Below are 18277 nucleotides of genomic sequence, written 5' to 3' on the forward strand. Positions count from 1 at the left end.
TATTTATTTATTTGAGAGAGAGAGAGAGAAAGAGCACAAGAGGGGGGAGCGGGAGAGGGAGAAGCAGACTCCCCGCTGAGCAGGGAGCCCGATGCGGGACTCGATCCCAGGACTCCAGGATCATGACCTGAGCCGAAGGCAGTCACTTAACCAACTGAGCCACCCAGGCGCCTGATGTTTCATAAAACTTGACTGCAGAGCCACATGGAGTTACCTTTGTATGCAGCTCAGATATTTGTGTTTATCAGTAAAGTGTTATCATCACTTTAGGTGAAGTGGCGTAGCCCATAATAAATGTTTTCAATCATTAATGCCTAGCTAATTGATAGTCAGGAGGATCCAACAGGCCTCTTTGTAGTTTGTTGTATTAACTGAACCTTGGCCAAGGACTGGTCATTCATAACCTCATCTGAGTGAGCTTGATATTTACCAGGCTTCCCTGGGGTGCAAGTGCATGCTAAAAGAACATAAAAAATAACAGAATGATTAAATTCTTGTGGGAATTAATCAGAGAGGATAGCTTAAAAAAAAAAAAATCTATTTTAAATAAATCACCTTTTAAGACATGACTGAAAGGAAAAGTGTTCCGGTAGGGGTAATGAACTACACAAAGACGCAGAAACCAGACGGTGTAATTAACATGCTGGGGGGTTACTTTACTGAGATAGATAGATTAATTTGGGCCTAGTTCTTGCGTCCCTTCTCACAACTTCCTGTTTCCTAGCCCCTTCGTGGCTTAGAAGCTAAGATTCTGGGAAGTATTCCCCCCAAAATGATGGGGGCTTCCTTTTCCTTTTGGGCTCCTTTAGAATTAATGGCACAAGGTGATCTTGCTTGTTTCCCCATTCTCTTTTCTAATCACTTGCTGTCTGCTCTCTGTCTTCCTTCCTGGCAGAAAGCCCCAAGGAAAGCTCAGAGCCGACGGGTTCTCCAGCCCCTGTGATTCAGCACAGCTCAGCAACAGCCCCTAGCAATGGCCTCAGTGTTCGCTCGGCGGCTGAAGCTGTAGCTACCTCGGTCCTCACTCAGATGGCCAGCCAAAGGACAGAACTGAGCATGCCGATACAGTCGCATGTGATCATGACCCCACAGTCCCAGTCTGCGGGCAGATGATGCCTCCCCTGGTGGAGAGGTCCCCAGTCAGAGCTCGCCCGCCCGAGAGCCAAGAGAGATGTCATCTTATCGCCTCCCGTCTGCCTTGGACATGGCAATATGGGAGGGAAATTGTGTGTTGTGAGTAACGGACAGATGTGGGGCTTTTCAGCCACATGGTCATGTACATTAACACCTGTACTAGGAGCCTCCCAGCCCCAGAGCCACATAGATCATCCCCTACGGGGGCAGTTTCTGATGTACCCACAGCCAAAGGCCTTTCCAGATGGTCCGAACAATCACCCCTGCCCGTGCATGTGTACCTGTCTCTTTTAACACTAACCCTTGCACTGCTAGATTTTGGGTTTCTCAGTTCCCTCTCTTCCCACTAAGCCATGGCTGTTACCTTCCTGTTCCTTAGCAGCACGCCACTTCCTGCTAGGTAGAGGGAGGCTAGTATTGATGGCAGGGCACCCGCTGGCCCGCCCCAGCCACCCAGTGGGCTCAGGACTTTGTCTCCCATTAATTGCTTATTTTATCCCTTTACCCCCTTCCTGAAGTCTAGTTCAAACATTCACTTATGGCGAATGTAAAATTACCCTTGATGTATGAATTAGCAGTATTTTCCAGCTCTTCCATAAACTTTAGTCCTTCTCCCTACCTGCCACCAAAAAAACCCAAAAACAAACAAAAAAACAAAGCAAAAAGAAAGAAACAAAACCCCAAGAATTTTAGTCCTTTTACAGCTATTTCCAGAGCTATTTGGGTCTCTCGTTTTGTGTCTTGAGTTTTCTCAGTCTACTGGTGGGGCCCTTTCCACCTACCACTAAGCCTTGGCAAGATCATCTTGTGGCCTTATTAGCTCTTGCTCGTTGGTGAAAAGGGAAAGTGCCCCGGATGTGACTGGCTGACCCGCCTCCTCCGCAGTCCACCCTCCTGCAGTGATCATTAGGGCAGGCAGGAACAGGAGAGTTTGACGCTCGTTCTTTCAAGTTACTGGATTGATTCTTTATGTCTTAAAAGAGTTTACTGGCCAAAGCATACATAACTCCTTTTGGTCGTCTGTCCGCACCTGCCTCTCCCTCTTTGTTCCCCTGCCTGGGTCACTGCCTCTCTCTCCAGGTGCAGCCCTCTGGAGCTGTTGTGTAGGGCACTCTTGCACTTCCTTGCTCTTCTCCCATCTCCCAGCCTCACCCAGCTATCTTCTTTTCCAGGCTAGGGTCTTCTGTTCGCAAGTGTCCCTCACCCTGGATCTCCCTTCTCTCGTTCACCAGGCTCCTAGGCTAGCCGCTAGGTCTCTCTGCTCCTGTAGTATTTCTTCAGCTCTCCTCTGCTTTCTGCCCCCCTAGATGCAGTGTGTCCCCAGAGGCCTGGCCCCAGGACTCTGAGGCATCAGAGCCAGGGTCCTGAGTGGGTTTTCTTGAGGATAAGGTAGGATGGGAAGAGGCAGGAAAGAGGAGGTGCAGTACTGATCTCAGCAGAAGACCCCTGTTTGGTGAAGGTCTGGCCTGCCTGGGAAATTGGTGACTATTGCTCTCAGCCATTCTTACTGTGAGGAGTTAGGTTACAGGGGGAGAAATTCATCCCTCTTGTCCCTCTTTCTTCCCCATTAAAACTTCTCATCTTCCTTTGGCTCTGAACTATGCAGTTTCTACCAGGGCCATAGGAAGCAATCCAAAGCCAGAGGCCTGTGGTTAGATAGGTCAGCTTTAATAGCCTGTCAGTATGAATCCCTTCCAGTTGTCCCAGAGCCACCTTCTGCCATCTGCCCAAGCCAAGAATGTCCTTTTCTCCCTCTCTCCTACCTCCATCTTAAATTTACATACAGAATAACTGCCAGCTTCCTTTCTTAGTTTGTCTTCCAGAATTGGCTGTCATGGGGGAATGAGGGAACATTCTAAGCTGCAAGATTCCCATCTTCGCAGATGATACACTGGTGAGCCAGGCAGAGGACATGTTCTATTGCGTCTGTTTTAATTTCCCCTCCTGCTTTTCAGAGCCAGTGCTGAGCAAGACACACCTGGTGAAGAGAAAGGAGAGAAAACATGATTTTCTCATCCTCTACCACCCGGGACCCAACAGGAATAGCCCCTGAGGTGACTCAGTCTAGCAAATGGCATGGCAGATGGTCAGGATGCCACTTACCACCTCCAGGGACTTCATTTGCCTTTAACAGTTCACAGCCATAACTTGTACTCAGGACTTTTCCTTTAGACGGCTGTGCCCTGGGACTTCTGCTTTAGTTGTGTTTCATTTTTTACTTTCTTGATTTCCCACCAGCAGCCTTGCCCTAAAGCTTGACTGAGTTTATGGCTCCTAAGGAGCCTTCGTAAGACCCTTGACTATTTTTCTTCCCCCTTTAGTCAAGTGTTTTTCAAGATAAGAATCCTTTTGTCACTGCACACATGCCCTGCCTTACTGCTTGGCCTTGGAGGAAGTTTGAGTCCTGTCTGTCTGTCTGTCCCTGGGTAGGATAGCTAATTTATTTAGAGGGTCTTATTTAGTTTCTTAGTCCCCACGTCTCATTCTCTTGAGTCCTTACTTCATTTTCATTGGTAGGAAGTTATTGGGGACCTAAATGAGGGGCATTGCCAGAACCTAAGTAGTAAAGCAGTAGGAAGGGGCAGGACAGAACCTCCTAGATCACTCTTTAGTTGGTCCGTGACTATTGCTTATCCTGAGACTCTGTCATAGTTAAGGGGAATGTCACGTACCTTGTTACTGCTGCCAGCCCTGTGGCCACTCCCCTTCCCCTCTGCTTTCCAAACTCATCTGGACCAGAACCAAACATCATGGAGGGTGTCACTTAGCCCCTCTTACTGACCATGGCCTTTCTAGGGGCCTAAGGGAAGATACTTTCTGAAAGGAGCTGGGAGTATGGATGCCTTGGGACTCTTCTGAGTGAACACAAGACTCCGGCCTCCCGCCTCATCTGAGAGAGACAGCTGGTAGATAACCAAGGCCATAGAGAAAGGTACCAGACCAGGTTTGCGGTCTTGCAGACTTTGTCCTAGTCCTTTCAAAGAAAGCTTGCTCGGAATTGAAAAGTCTGGGAAAGCTTCCCTCACTGCTAAAGAAAGCTAGAAAAATAGGCCCTCCCTTACTCTTTCCCTGTTGATTGTATGCCCCAAATCTGGCTTCCTTCAGCCTCCACTCCTCTCCTTGGCCCTGAGCACTAGACCATATACTCTTGGTAGTGGTAAACAAGGAGATGGCCTCACTGAACCTCTTTCACCTTGCCGCCTTCCCTGTGCCTGTTCTGTTGTTCTTGGCTCCTATCCTGATTCACTGCCCTCCGGCACCACCCATCCTGGTTGACGGGGTACTTAACTATAACCATGCCCTGTCTATAGCCTGAACCACCAAGCAGACACCAAAATATTCCTCCTGTGGTTTCTGAGGCTCCCGTGCTCCACACTGAGAGGCTCCTTTAAAGGTGCTAGCCCTGAGACCGCCCTTCCCCCCGAAAGCTCCCTCTTTCTTTCATGACTTCCTTCCCATCCCCAAATCATTATTTTTCATTAATATTGTACATTGTATACACAGGAAGGAAATGTATTCTTTTTTTTTCTTTAATTTCATAACCAGTCCATTTAGAATCCAGTCCTCCTAGTTATATCACATATGCCTTTGTTGATATGCTCTTTCTGCTTTCTTTAGACTTTTGTTTGACAGGGGCGGAGGGAGGAACAGGACAGGCGAGGATCCTAAGGCAGAGTAGAGGATCCCCCTTCCTACTTCAGCCTCCCACAACCCTAACCATCCCTCTCATAGTATAGAACTGATTTCTCTCTGTTTGTGTTTGCACACATGCATGTACACAGACATAAATCCCCACCCACCCACCCACCCCTGAGTGGTGACCCAGCAGGAATGAGCATCAGCTGCTGGCCACCATTCCCACCCCCTGTTACCAGGTCGTTCATCGCTCTTTGGGGTAAAATGCTACCCCAGATTGAGAAGAGGCTGGGGAGAGTAGGGCAGGTTAAGGCGGCTATGTCCTCTGTAGGTGCAGGTTTGTATTTAGCTGCTAGGGTTTATTTTATTTTTTTAATGGGGAGCTGGTAGCACAGAGCTATCTCACCACCATTAGCTACTGGTGAGTGCTGTTTCAGCTGTAAGAAATGGCTAGGAGCACTAGTTTCATTGGCTTTCCCTTAGGGTGGTGGTTCTCAGGATGTGGTCCAGGACCAGTGTAGCACCAGCAGCACCAGCATCTGGGAGCTTGTTAGACATCACATTTGGCCCCACCACAGACCTATTGAATCAGAAACTCGGGCTGGGCTCTAACAAGCACCCCACGTGATTCTAATGCACACTAAAGTGTGAGAACCATTTCCTTAGGGGCAAGCTGGGACATCCTTGTAGGGTGTCAGGGATATTTTAAGTACCATCCTCTGCCTGAGCACTAACACATTTTTCCATTTCCTCCAGTCCCTCTCTCCACCCCCATTAAAACAACAACCACGTCATTCATCTCAAAATCTAGGTTTGTCTTCCTTCTACTTCCTCCTAAAACCTGTCCTGCCTTGGTCTGGACAGGAATTGTCCCATATTCCCTTGCAGACTGGTCACTCCACATTCTTTGTTACAGGAAGGACGGGCTGGAGCGCTAGCTGTCCTGTACACACACACACACACACACACACACACACCTACACACCCCTTTCCGGCAGGTAGATGAGCCTCCAGCCCCAGCAGTTGAGGCTGCTGCCTCCTTACATAGTATCTGTTGACAGAAAGCCGTGTGTACCTATGGTTATATCTCTGTTCATCTGTATATCTCTGACATGTAGCAGCGCCTCTCCATCTCATCAAGGAACCCGACTCTGGGTCTGGTCTCCCCCATCCCCAGTGGTGGGCTTTGACGTGTGGGAGGGTGTAGTGCTACAGGCCGTTTTGTTACAAAACTGTCTTGTCCCCTTCCCTGCCACCCAACTCAGCATGATCCCTGTGAGCAGGCTCTCACAGTCTCCTGGGACGGGCTGAGGCAGAGGCTTCACTCTCTTCTCCCTCCTCCTCCCCTCTCCCACCCCCCTTACCACCCAGCAGTTATCCCCCCAGCCATGCCTTCTCCCGCTCCCCCTCGCCCTGACATATATTGTGCCTTATTTATGCTGCAAATATAACATTAAACTATCAAGAGAACCACTGTTATGTCTAATGCTTCAGTACTCTCATCTACAAGTCCCAGTGGCCGCTCTTTCTGGGAACTCATTGGGCTTTCATGTCTGTGCTCTTCCTTGCTCTCCCATTTCTGAGGACAGAAGGAGCAGGGATTTTTATCCCTCCTTTTTATGCAGGGAAGACACAGCCTAAAGAAGGTAGGTGGTTTATATAAATTACAGAACATGAAAGAAGGCACAGAGACCAGGGCTCAGATTTGTGCACTGCCCTGGGGACAAGGGCCCTCGGCATCCTGGGAGCCTCACTGCAGAACTCTTGCGCTTTATGTGGATAGGGGATGGTAGGGTGTCTGAAGGCAAGCGGCCTCTTCTCTTTCAGTGTTTTGTCCCCTCCTTCTTCCCAACAATAAAAACAAAAACAAGCCCTACTCAGGAAGTTTCTGGCATGACTGGGGGAGTGCACACATAGACAACAGAGAGAATGTGAAGCTTTCTATGATTCTGTCAGTTCTATGGATGTGGGGAAGAGCTTGCTCTGGAAATGAGGGGTGGAGCTTGTTTAGAAGCAGGTAGGAGTCACAAGAAAAACAGGTAATGGTCAGGAACTATGGCGAGGGGTAGGGCAATCTGTATCCCTAGATAATTAGCACAGGTGAGAAGAGTGAGCCAGGCTGAAGAATTTGACCAGGAGGTAGCAGGTGCCCCTGAATTTTTCCCAGTAGAAGAGGAGTGATATGGAAGCGGTTTGCGGTTGGTGTTTGCAATAATTGACACAAGTAGGGAAACTGAGTCTCTGGAGGACAGTGGGAAAGGGAGTGGTGATCTTCACTGTGTTGTGGTCAGGAGCACATGGGGTTCCAGAGCAGGGTAAGAAAGTAAGTATTTCATTGGTATTTGCTGAAAGCCGAATACCAAAGCCAAGATTGAGATGTTTTGGAAGAGAGGAGACTGAAGGTAGGGTAGTTTCCCAAGTTCTAGAATAATTAACCCATTCCCACTGCAGGCCTATCTTGTTTTATTGCAACATCGCCTTATAATGCTTTGCAGATAGCGTGCGTGTGTGTGTGTGTGTGTTTTGTTGTTTTTACAAATTGAAGGTACAAGACTTCAGTGGAGGAAGTAACTGTAGTTGTGGAAATAGCAAGAGAACTAGATTTAGAAGTAGAGCCTGAAGATGTAACTGAATTGCTGCAATCTCATGATAAAACTTGAACAAATGAGTTGCTTCTTATGGATGAGCAAAGAAAGTGGTTTCTTGAGATGGAATCTATTCCTAGTGAAGATGCTGTGAAGACTAGAAATGACAAAGGATTTAGAATATTATAGGGGCCCTGGCTGGCTCAGTCAGAAGAGCACATGACTCTTGATCTCACAGTTGTGAGTTCCAGCCCCACGCTGGGTGTAGGGATGACTTAAAATTAAAAAAAAAAAAAAAAAAACATTAGAGTATTACAGAAACTTAGTTGATAAAGCAGCGGCTGAGTTTGAGAAGTTTGACTCCAATTTTGAAAATTCTGTGTATTAAAGCTGTCAAACAGTATCACACACTGCAAAGAAATCGTTTGTGAAAGGAAGAGCCAATTGATGTACCCAACTTCATTGTCAATTTTAAGAAATTGCCACAGCCACCCCACTCTTTAGTAACCACCAATCTGATCGCTCAGCAGTGAGCAACATCAAGGCCAGAACCTCCACCAGCAAAAAGATTATGACTTGCAGGGTGCCTGGCTGGCTCAGTTGGTAGAACATGGGACTCTTGATCTCAGAGTCCTGAGTTCAAGCCCCACATTGGGTGTAGAGCTTACTTTAAAAAAAATTTTTTTAAATAACGACTTGCTAAAAGCTCAGATGATAGCATTTTTTAAGTAATATTTTATTTTACGATTTTATTTGAGAGAGCGAGCAAGAGAGAGCAGGGGGAGTGGCAGAGGGAGAGGGAGAAGCAGGCTCCCCGCAGAGCAGGGAGCCCGACGTGGGGCTCGGTCCCAGAACCCTGCGATCCCAACCTGAGCCGAAGGCAGACACTTAACTGACTGAGCCACCCAGGCGCCCCTAAGCAGTATTTTTAAATTAAGGTATGCACATTATTGTGTTTTTGTTTTCAGATATAATGCTATTGCACACTTAATAGGCTATAGTATAGTGTAAACATAACTTTTATATGCACTAGGAAACAAAAATTTTATTTGACTCTCCTTACTGTGTTACTTGCTTTATTGTGGTAGTCTGGAACTGAACCAGCAATATCTCCAAGGTGTGCCTATACCTACCAAAGGAGAGAGTGGTCCCCTCCCTCCTGGACATAGGAAGTTAGCTAGACCAGACCCTTGCTGAATTGAGCCTCAGCTCAGGTCCACTTGTAATTGATGATCAGAGATACTAGGAGAGTCAGGGTGGCAAACATTTATTAGCTGCTCTGTGCTAGATGGAACACTAGATGCTTTGTATTCATTAAGTCATTTACTGTTCACAGCAACCTCTTGATAAACAGGAATAGTTGCCTCATTTAAGATTAACTGAGGTTTAGTTTAAGACATTTGCCCGAGGCACACGGTGACGTGCAGGAGCTGGGATGAAAACAGCTCTGTCTGAGCCCAGAGCCACTCTGTGCAATCTAGAGGCCCACACCCCTTCACAACCCTGCTCCTCTGGACTTCTGTCAGGGGAGAACAGAGAAGTGGTACAGGATCCATTTCCCACAGAAAAACCATCTGCCCATGGACTGGATCGTCCCTTTTAAGCAGCAGTGAAATTCCAAGATGTAGTGATGAGGAGCGTCAGGTTCTGTGCTTGGGACCAGCTGGGGGACAAAGCATACAGAAGGGTTCACCCTAGCTTAGGCCGGATTAGTATCTAAAACATCCAGATGGAAAGCCACTCTAACCTACCTATCCAAAGTTATAAATTGGTTTCTAGATGCCTTGCTTTAAAGGGAGCAGGGATCCCCTTAACAAGAAAAGACTAGAGTGGAAGAGGGACATCTGTCTTCAAATACGTGAAAGGCTTGCACACATGAAAGATGTGCAATGTTCCGTGACTTAATGGGGCAAACTGAATCCCATGGTGGAGGCCACAGGAGATGGAAGCCAGCTTGGTGCCCGGATACATCTGCCCGATCACTGTCTCAGCAGATGGAAAGTTCGCTGGGGCTCGTGTGTGCAAGGATCTTGAGGACGCTTGCTCTGTGCCATATCCTGTGCTGAGTGGATTACAAAAAGTATCTCAATGCTTTACCCTAGAAAGTAGTTCCTTTTAATGTTGCCATGTTTTAGGTGAAGAAACTGCAGTTTAGAGAGCTTGCTTGCCCAAGACTGATCCACAGGCTCTTGACGCCATGGCACCTCTCCAGCATAGGCTAGAGAACCACACAGGGGGTGGCAGGGCAGGGGGTGGGGGGGCAGTGATGGCTGAGGAAGGGATTCTAGGATCAGAAGGAAAACCTCCTCTCTTGAGGGAAAATGATTTTTTCCTAAAAAGCCAAGATTCTTGTCGCCTGCCCTAACGGGTCAGAACCAGGCCGGGTGACTAGAAGGAGGTGGACGAAACCAGATACCAACCCCAGATCCTGCCCCTGCCTTTCGGGGACCCCTTAGAGTCAGGGCGTTAAGAACCTCCATCTATCCTCACCCTTCACAGAGCAGAAAAAGGAAATGGCCGGCTCTGACAGTGCAGAGCTGTGGCCACAGGGTGGCAGCAGTGCTTCAGCCGCAGAGGCTGGCTCCAGAAGCCCGGGTGAGGCAGATCCTGAGCATGGCTCTCCCGTGAACACGGGGTTTGTCTACAAAGATTGGAAGCGATCCCCACCTTCTGTGAGCTCTGAAACCTTTTGGTCTCCTTCTGCATCCCACTTTTCTATCCACAGGCAAATCTCAGAGGAGTGATTCCATTTTTAACCCCCCCAAGGCAGACATCGGCAAGGGTGTGAATGGTCTGGGTGACCCTGACTGCAGCCACAGTCACGAGAGGGACCAGGCTGGATCATCCCGGCTCACTCTAACCCTGTGGCTCTTCCCACCTTCCCTCTGTTCCAAGACATAGTGCCTAGACCTTCTTGACAGGATTTCCTCTATGCTTTTATTCTCCAAGTTAGGAGAGGAGGTGATCAATTGGAGCTCTCCAACCTGTTGAGGGATTGGGGGTTCTTGAAGGCCCCCAGGGCCTGGCTCTGACAAAGCGTCCGCAATTAATGATGCTTCCTGACCTCTGGAGACAGGATTTATGCATCTAATAAAGTCTATAACTCCAGGCTTAGGGGCTGGGGGCCGGAGGCTGGGAGCAGGAAGTCCCGCGAGTGCCGTGGGAGGGGATCCCAGGCGGCTCCTGATGGAGCGGTGCCTTTCCATTGCCTGCTCCAGATTCCCCCTCAGGCTGCTGCGGGGTGGGGGGACTGGGCCACAGCAGGGATAAGAGGCGCGGATGGCTGCGGGAAGGCGGATGGCAGCATGGAGTCCGGGCGGGCCGCAGTGCTGCTGCTGGTGCTGCTGCGAACACACTGGGGCTGTGCCAGGGGACCGGGGCACGGAGGCGAAGGAGACCAGGTCTTCGTGGTAAGTTACCACCCCATCCCCGTGTCACCATTTCCCTTTGTTTTTATTTTTTAAAAGATTTTATTTAGAGAGAAAGAGAGTGGGAGGAGGGGCAGAGGGCAGGGAGAGAATCTCCAGCAGGCTCCACGCCGGGTGCAGAGCCGACGTGGGGCTCGATCCCACAACCCTGAGATCATGACCTGAGCCGAAACCAAGAGTTGGCCGCTTACCCGACTGCGCCAACCAGGCGCTCCCCCACCCCCCCACATCACCATTTTTCTATTTCGGCTTGAGACTTGTGCTCTCAGTTCAAATACTCTGGCTGCCAGGATCTTCAGTGGGTCCGCACATCCGAGGAAGTGGCTCCTCAGCCTCCTACAACTGGCCTCTGGAAGTCACTCCTTTGCCCTTGTGAACTAAATGTCCAAGGCCTTTGCCCATCTTCCCTCCCCAATGCCCCTGAACCACAGGAGGAAGACAGCGGAACCCACCCACTGCAGGAGGCCCAGATCCCTGGGTCACTCTTGAGCTCCATGCTCCAGGCCATGCAGAGACCCAGCCGGAGCCCAGCCTTTCTGTTTCAGCCCCAGAGGTGAGTCTAAGAGGGACACGGGCAAGGCAGGAGCCAAAGGGGAGGGTGGGGGCTCGAGAAGGGAGGTGCCGAAAGGAACTACAGTTGAAGATGAATCTCTCCCAAGGTTTGGCACAACCTCCCGGGGCTCCTGGAGCAGCGAACAGCTGAGTCCCTGAGCTGGAGAGGGGCTCAGCTCCCCCTTCTGGAGCCTGGCTGCCCCTCAACGCTTTGGGAAGAAGTGACACGTCATCCCTTGATATGTTTGCATGCGAGGCTCACAACTAAAAGTGCCATGCCTCCCCTGGCCACCCCCCCCCAATAAAGTTGTCTGGCTTCTGAATCCACGTGTCTGTCTGAGACTTGGGGAGAGAGCCCCAGGGCAAGAGCCGCAACCCCTCCGTCTCCACCAAACCAAGCTCTGCAGGGACTCAGGTGATGGGGTTCCTGGAGCTCACTGCACCCAGCTTCCCGCCACCAGATAAGGTGGGGAACAAGGTGGGGAGGCACAACCTCCCCTTGCCATCAGCACTAGGCAAGGGAACAGAAAGAGCAGGGTTTCAGAATCCAAGAGGCAGCGCATTTATTCTGGGCTCTAAGGGAGAGCCCCCTGGTTTCATTCCCACTCATCACGACCAGTGACATGAGAACGGATCTTGGGCCAGCCAAAGCCCCGTGGTCCCTGGCTCCTGGGCCAGTGTCCTCCTCAGCCTGCAGGCAGGCAGTCTGTGTCAGAGGTAGAGATGGCACCTCCAGGGGTACCAGAGCTGAACAGACTCAAGGGCTGGGGGAAGAAGAGCGAGGAGCAAGGACGTGTGTCCGTGAGTCCAGCTGGGGCTTTACTTGCTGCCCGCCATGATCTTGAGGTACTGCAGGGCACGGCGAGCGGCCTCACCACGGGCTGCCTCCCTGGTCGGTGCAGAGCCATGACACACGGTCGCCGGCTGTGTGGACAGCTCCACCAGGCACTGGCAGAGCCCGCTCAGGCTCAGTTCCTCTGGAGACCAAAAGAGAGGGCGGAGGCAGGTTGGGCGGGAAGGCAGCACCGGGACGGGTGCATCCACATCATCATCGTGCCCTCCCCAACCCCCTTCAGGCCCGTCTGTACTTGCTCTGGCTCAGTCCCCACCATCCCCCGGCCTCCCAACTAGCCATACCAATATCCAGGTAGCTGACATGGAAGGCCTGTTCCTCAGAGAGCTCACTAAGGACACTGCAGCAGGCAGGGCCCAGGGCACCTAAGGCGCCCAAGGAGCAGCTGCGGAGGGACAGGATCTTCTCTCCCACTGAATTTCGCAGAGAATCCCAGGTGCAGCCTGGGCCCCGGTTCCGAAGTCCATCCAGGCGGGAGCCCACACCCTGACAAGATGGGGACAGTGAGAAAGATGCAGCCGTGAGCCGAGACCCAGGTCTTTAACAGACATTCGAGGCCAAGGAGAGAAAGCCCACACAATGAATGCTTCGTCCAGCTCGCCTTCCCCTAGTGGGCCCCCTCTAACCACTAGAGTCTGGACCAGGTGTCCCGGCAGCCTTCCTCATTCCAGCAACAGCAGGCCCCACGGCCCCCGCCCGGGGCCAGCTCCCCACGGCACTCACCCACCAGGCCAAAGCTGAGGCTGACAGGGGGCCCAAGGAACTCTGGGTCTGGTAGGAAAATGGGCAGGAGCTGGCCTGGGATCTGGAGAGGCTCACTCCCGAGTGACAGGCCCAAGTCCCCAGTGGCCTGCCTGGCGTGGAGGATGGACCACAGGGCCTGGCCCACACAAGCCACTCACAATGGAGAAGTGGTCGTCATCGGGCTCTGCCTCATTCCCATCCCGGGCATCCAGAGGCACCGTGTGCACCCGAAGCAGCATTTTGGCGGCCGCGTTACGCTTTGCCAGCTTTTTGGAAGTGCCGCTGCCTGCGTGTGGGGAGAGGATTGCTGGATTATGATTCCCAACAGGCCCAGTGCTTTCCACCCAGCTCGAACTTGGGTTGAGGGTCCCCCATGGGATGTCAGTTGGAAAGAGGAACTCAGGACCTGCCATGCAGCTAAGAACCTGGTCAGCCAGTGAGGGTGGGGGGAGGCCAGCGCAAGGAAGGAGCTAGGAGTAAGGAGCCGAGCCAGGGGGCTCAGCCAGGAGAGTGGGGCCATAGCAGAGGGAGGCTAGGAGCTGCCTGTGGCCGGGGCTGGAGTAGCTCTAAGAACTCCCCTCGGCCAGTTACCAATCTCAACGAAACGCTCCACTCGGCAGGTCATGGTAAACTCTTTGCGGTGGGCTGGCCCAGACTCTTGGGTCACCGTGTACTCAGGCAACCGCCAGCCTTTCTGCACCACCAGCTCCTTGGGAGGGAGAAACACGGGTGCACAAGGCAGAGTGAGAAACGACTCCTCACATCCTCTCCCTCCTACCCTGGGAGCCTCAGATTCCAGGTTAGAGGAGGAATGAAGGGGGCTGGGAAAAGCCCTCAGAACAGGGTAAGAGCCCCACATAACCATCCCTCACAGCCCCAGGTTCAAGGGAAGACAGGCATGCACAGGAAATGAGGATGGGGGCACACCTGCAGAGCGCCAACAGGATTGCACTCAGACTGCTGAGGGGAGACGGGGGGCTGCACCTCCATGGGGGGGCTCCTGAAGGAACAAGCATCCAGGGCCAAAGCTGACGGGGCTGTCCCTTTTGTGGCTGCCCATGAGTCCTAAGCCCTGCTCTGGTGTCCCCACTACCATCTCCCTAGTCCCTGCCAGGCAGGGAGCTGTCTATCCAAACATCCAGGCTGCTTCCTCCCTTTCCCACCCAAGTGAGGTCTCTTCCAGGGCCCAGGCCCATTGAGATTTTCTGGAAACACAGGATCATCACCTTGCCAGGACAGTGGGAGAGGGGCTGTATATCCAGTCCCTGGAAGCACCTGATGGGAGGCACACACAGGACCATCATGTGACCAACTCAGAAGAAAATGGGGCCTGCAAGACCCTTCAACATGGTCAAACATCATCCCTGTGGCTATTTAAAAATCATAAATTACCTCCTGTCCCAAGAGCTTACCAACCGGTGCAAATTCTTCACTTTCTGGTCCCCAACTATTCCATCCTCTGTTTACTCTCAGACTTCCTCCTGGCCTGACCAGCCTGGGTCCAAGAGCTGGGGGGCCAGGAGCCAGGACCCCCTCCTCCCCCACTTCAGGCAGGCAGGAAATACAAGATACCTGGTTGGAACAGCAGATGGACCCGGAGTGGCAGCCGCTGCAGCAGTAAAAACTGGAATGTCCTCAGGCAGCGAAGAGTCTAGGGGAGAAAAAGAACTTCCCGAGGGGAAGGGGGCCTTTGATTCACACCCATGTTGGGGGTGGGGGGCGTAGAGGGTGGGGACCCAGGTCCTCCTGACCTGCCCACTCCCTAAGAAAACTCCTTCCCACTGGAGCCAAAGACTCAGGGAAGCTTAACCACCAGCTTTTCCTCCTCGGAGCCTTTGCTGCCAAACACTGGATCAAGAAGACTGAGAAAAGGGGAAGGAGGGTCTCTTCCTACCCAGAAACACGGAGGCAACAAATTCCAATGTGAGTGTGGAAGAGGGAAGGGCAACCTGCTAGAGAGAGGAGGCATGTTGGGGTGCAACCCCTCTAGCCTCAGCCTCCACCCCTTTCCCTCCCTAGCCTGGGCCCAAACCACAGCCACAACCCCTTGACAGTCCCCCCAAAGGATCCTTCACAGCAGCAGGGGCCTTGGCAGCATCCTGCTCTGTCCAGAGGAAACTCTCAGGAAGGGGCCAGGTCAAGGTGGCTAAGTGTCACCAGGCCAGGCCTACTGGGCAGAGGAGGTGGCGCAGCGGCCTGGGTTCCTGGCAGGGCCTCTAGGAAGCCTCGGCTGTTCCTCCCTCACCTGCTGTCCTCCAGGGCCGGCTCCAGCATGCTCCCCCCTTTGAGGTGTTTGAGGGCCACCTCAGCTGCCTTGTGCTTGGCTGCCTTCTTGCTGGGGCCCTGACCTGAGAGAGGGGCGTGGGCAATACTGGAGGTCACTGGGAGGACAGAAGAAAAACCAGCATCCCACAGCTTCTCTCCTCATAGCTGGAGGGAGTCAACCAAGCCCCTCTCACCAATTGCCCCTGCCCAAGACTGGAAGCGTTACACTAATTACTGGAAGAGGGGGCTTTTATCTTCCCCAGAGCTCCCCAAATCAAGCCATGCCAGGCAGAACTGCCCCTGAGCTTAGACATCTTGGGTGGAGATTCTTTCTTTGCCTTACTTTCCTCTGGGAAGCACTTTCTTTTCTCTCAATAAATAGAGATGGCTGGGAAAGTTAGAAAGAGGGTAGGCTCTAGCGGCAAGGCCTGGCTCTGCCACTCCCCCCAGGCACGTGACCTTACACCACTCACTGAATCCCTCTGAGCCTCAGTTCCCTCATATTCACCATGAGGATACTACCATCTATGTCACTGGATTAGACTGTGGTTTAAGGTTAACTAGGAATTTGATCAAGCACCTGGAACAGAGCCCAGTGCAGCGGGCACTGACTCCCCCAAATACTTCACTGAGAATTCGGTTTATCTCTTCTTTCTCCTCCAGGATGATGACAATTGCCAGATCACTGTGGCAGTCCTGCTTGCTCCTCTAACTCTCCCAAGTCCTACCCACCTCCTCAAAGTCCCGTTTTCCCAAACCAGTTAGTGGCTTTTCCCCTGAAATCTCTCCTTCCCTCACTGGCCTTGGAGAAAAGGACTGGGAAGAGACTCCAAGAAACAAAGCCAATAGGGCCCTGTGAATGCACACCCCTGCCAGGCTGCCCAAGCCTTCCTCACCGGTGCAGCTGGTGTCGCCAACGGTGACCCGAAAGGTGAAATTAGGCTGGTGGGCTTGGCCCTCGGCTTTGAGAAGGTCGTACACGGGCGTCTTCCCTATTCTGGTCCCATACTCCTGCAGAAGGCTGATCGGGGTCTTGCCCGGGTTGGCCGCCAGCATTTGCTCTATACTGGGGGAGGCGGGGGGCACAGACCCTTATCACACCTCCAACTCTGCACCCACCTGGCCAAGCACTGTCATATCAGACCCAGGCACACTATGGGAGACATAGGGTCCAGGGGACCCCAGACAGTACAGCAGACATTGGCTGGATTCAATGTGGAGTAGAGATTCAGGCTGGGAAAGCAGGGTCCACTGCCCCCAGAGCAAGCGGGGAATGCACTGTTCCTGTCTCAGTTAAGGAGGAGGATCCTGTACCCCAGTGCAGTTAGGAAGTGCATGTCCCCTGACACAGTGCAGGCCAGGGACCCGGTACGCACCAAATGCACTGAATGTCGAGAGCATAAAGCCCAGTGCCCCAAGTGCAGTCTGGGAACCGGGCCAACCCCAAACTATTTAGAGCAGGAGGCAGTAGCCACTGCCGGGATGCATGCCGGGAACCACGGCCCACTACCCCAGTGCTTGACGGGAACAACCCTCAGGCCAGGTGCATGCTGGGGCCGCGCCGCTACCTCCTCCGCACCGCGCCACGCTTTTCGCCCGGCAGGGATCGGTACGAAGCGGCTCACCTGGGCAGCCCGCAGCCCGTGGTAGTGCCGGAGCCCTGCTCCTCTTCACTCATTCCCACCTCCGTCCCCGCGGGCGCCACCGTGACTACAGCCTCTACGCGCCCCAATACACCGCCGACGAGCTAGGGCCGGGGCCAAGCCCCGAGTCGCGGCCGGTCGGGCCCGCCGCGGGGCATGCTGGGACATGGAGTCCCCCGCCCATCCGACTCCATGAGTCTCCATCGGGAGGGGAGCTATCCGCCCCACAACCCTCCTCGTGGTTTGCTCTGGCATGCAGCACCGCCTTCAGGGAGGAGCAGAGCCCTCCTCCACTGTCGCTTCCCGAACTGAGGGCCGTTTTGGGGGGTGGGGGGTTTAATAGCGTCCCGCCTCCTTTTTTATGCGTCTCGGCTCCCCGGAGCGGGCATGCGCAGTAGCAGAGTGGAAGCGGCTGGGGGCGGGGCGGTAAGGGCTAATTCGAGCACCCGGTCCTTTGACTCGCGAGAAAACTACAGAACCCAGGAGCTCGCGCGTCATCTTTGTCGCAGCTGGAGGGGCAGGGTCAGGCATGCACGGAAAGCTTCGCGGTATAATTGGTTATTTCCGATTGCGCTTACTTGCTGTCGGCAGATAGCGATTGGTTACTTTACCGAGAGGGGCAGGGACAAGGAAAGAGTCAGCCCCCCTTTAGCTCCGCCTCTTTATTGAGGAAATGTTGTGATTGGTCCAGGGACGAGGCGGCTGTCGGATCCTGGCTCTTTGCAGGCTGGGAGGGTGGGCCTTACCTGGACGCGGGAGGAGACTGTTCTTTGCCCCTCAAGCGCTGGAGCAAGCGAAGTCCGTCTCAGGCAGTTGCCCCTCAGCCCTCGGCTTAAACTCCTGGCCCTTGGGCCTTCGTCTCACAGCACCTGCTTCCTTCCTAGGCTGCCCTTCACCTCCCTTCCCCTTAATTCTGGCCCGCAGCCTGTCTGGTTTCAGTTCTTTTCTAAAGCCTTTTTTAGGATGACCCTAGTTCTGAACCTTTCTGTAGCTGGCCAGGAGACCCCCTCTGGAGCCTGAGAATCAGGCTATAGCGGGACGACAGGATTAGAAGGACTAACGCAAGTCGTGGTCTCATTCCCTCTGCCGTGGGTCTTGGGTCTCTCAGCCGAAGAGACAGCAACAGAGGATTCTGGCCTCTTAAAACGAATCCACTGATCTGGGTGCAGAGCAGAACACATGTTTGGGTCCCAGAGCTCCAGTCCCTCCTCCCCAAAGTCTCACGACCACTGGGTTAAAAGATGTAGGAAAATCTTGTGACCTTGGAGAGAGATCACGAAAATGCCTGGTTCTAATGAGTGTCCTGAGAATGGGTCAGGTAGTGGAGGTCCAGGGGAATCTTGTAATGATAATGAGGAACACTGGAGGGGGACGGGGCATTGAGCTGAGTGGATTCCAATTGGGTAGAACGGGAGTGGTGACAATTAGGGGAAGGAA

At 52.7% G+C, this 18277-nt stretch overlaps 3 protein-coding genes across 8 annotated transcripts in view; 2 read left to right on the forward strand and 1 right to left on the reverse strand.

The window, feature by feature from the left end:
- LOC116642180 (cyclic AMP-dependent transcription factor ATF-7) overlaps positions 1-4922 on the forward strand; it is an 85865-nt gene extending 80943 nt beyond the window's left edge. For all 4 annotated transcript variants that reach the window (XM_032420306.1, XM_032420307.1, XM_032420308.1 and 1 more), the window contains one exon: positions 896-4922. In XM_032420306.1, coding sequence (XP_032276197.1) covers positions 896-1113 — 218 coding nt within the window. In that variant the 3' untranslated portion in view covers positions 1114-4922. The remainder of the gene's footprint in view (positions 1-895) is intronic.
- Positions 4923-8368: 3446 nt separating this feature from the next.
- NPFF (neuropeptide FF-amide peptide precursor) lies at positions 8369-11673 on the forward strand. Its single transcript, XM_032420314.1, has 4 exons — positions 8369-10027; positions 10574-10765; positions 11215-11336; positions 11443-11673. The coding sequence occupies exons 1-4, from the start codon at positions 9869-9871 to the stop codon at positions 11492-11494; spliced, it is 525 nt and encodes a 174-aa protein (XP_032276205.1). The 5' UTR covers positions 8369-9868; the 3' UTR covers positions 11495-11673.
- A 183-nt stretch (positions 11674-11856) lies between these two features.
- Positions 11857-17163, reverse strand: TARBP2 (TARBP2 subunit of RISC loading complex). 3 transcript variants are annotated; one of them, XM_032420311.1, is made up of 9 exons: positions 16823-17163; positions 16094-16263; positions 15178-15280; positions 14505-14600; positions 13860-13932; positions 13524-13641; positions 13091-13218; positions 12473-12674; positions 11857-12312 (listed from the first exon to the last, which is right to left on the reverse strand). In XM_032420311.1, exons 1-9 carry the CDS (start codon positions 16873-16875, stop codon positions 12155-12157), a joined length of 1101 nt encoding a protein of 366 aa, XP_032276202.1. In that variant the 5' UTR covers positions 16876-17163; the 3' UTR covers positions 11857-12154. The 3 variants fall into 3 exon arrangements, with proteins under 3 accessions (XP_032276202.1, XP_032276204.1, XP_032276203.1); XM_032420313.1 differs by having other exon boundaries at positions 16094-16258; positions 16823-16888; XM_032420312.1 differs by lacking the exon at positions 16823-17163 and adding an exon at positions 16574-16683.
- Between the last annotated feature and the right edge of the window lie 1114 nt (positions 17164-18277).

Source organism: Phoca vitulina, unplaced genomic scaffold (assembly GCF_004348235.1).
Source record: "Phoca vitulina isolate PV1807 unplaced genomic scaffold, GSC_HSeal_1.0 scaffold23, whole genome shotgun sequence".
NCBI classification, from domain to species: domain Eukaryota; kingdom Metazoa; phylum Chordata; class Mammalia; order Carnivora; family Phocidae; genus Phoca; species Phoca vitulina.

Excerpts from the sequence above, each read along its gene's own strand:
- NPFF (XM_032420314.1), top strand. The coding sequence starts at position 9,869 with ATGGCCGGCTCTGACAGTGCAGAGCTGTGGCCACAGGGTGGCAGCAGT. Across the intron at positions 10,766-11,214 it reads AAGGAGACCAGGTCTTCGTG|GAGGAAGACAGCGGAACCCA; the intron begins GTAAGTTACCAC and ends CCTGAACCACAG. Across the intron at positions 11,337-11,442 it reads TTTCTGTTTCAGCCCCAGAG|GTTTGGCACAACCTCCCGGG; the intron begins GTGAGTCTAAGA and ends ATCTCTCCCAAG.
- TARBP2 (XM_032420311.1), bottom strand. The coding sequence starts at position 16,875 with ATGAGTGAAGAGGAGCAGGGCTCCGGCACTACCACGGGCTGCGGGCTG. Across the intron at positions 16,264-16,822 it reads ACGGGCTGCGGGCTGCCCAG|TATAGAGCAAATGCTGGCGG; the intron begins GTGAGCCGCTTC and ends CGCCTCCCCCAG. Across the intron at positions 13,219-13,523 it reads GGAGCGTTTCGTTGAGATTG|GCAGCGGCACTTCCAAAAAG; the intron begins GTAACTGGCCGA and ends CCCCACACGCAG.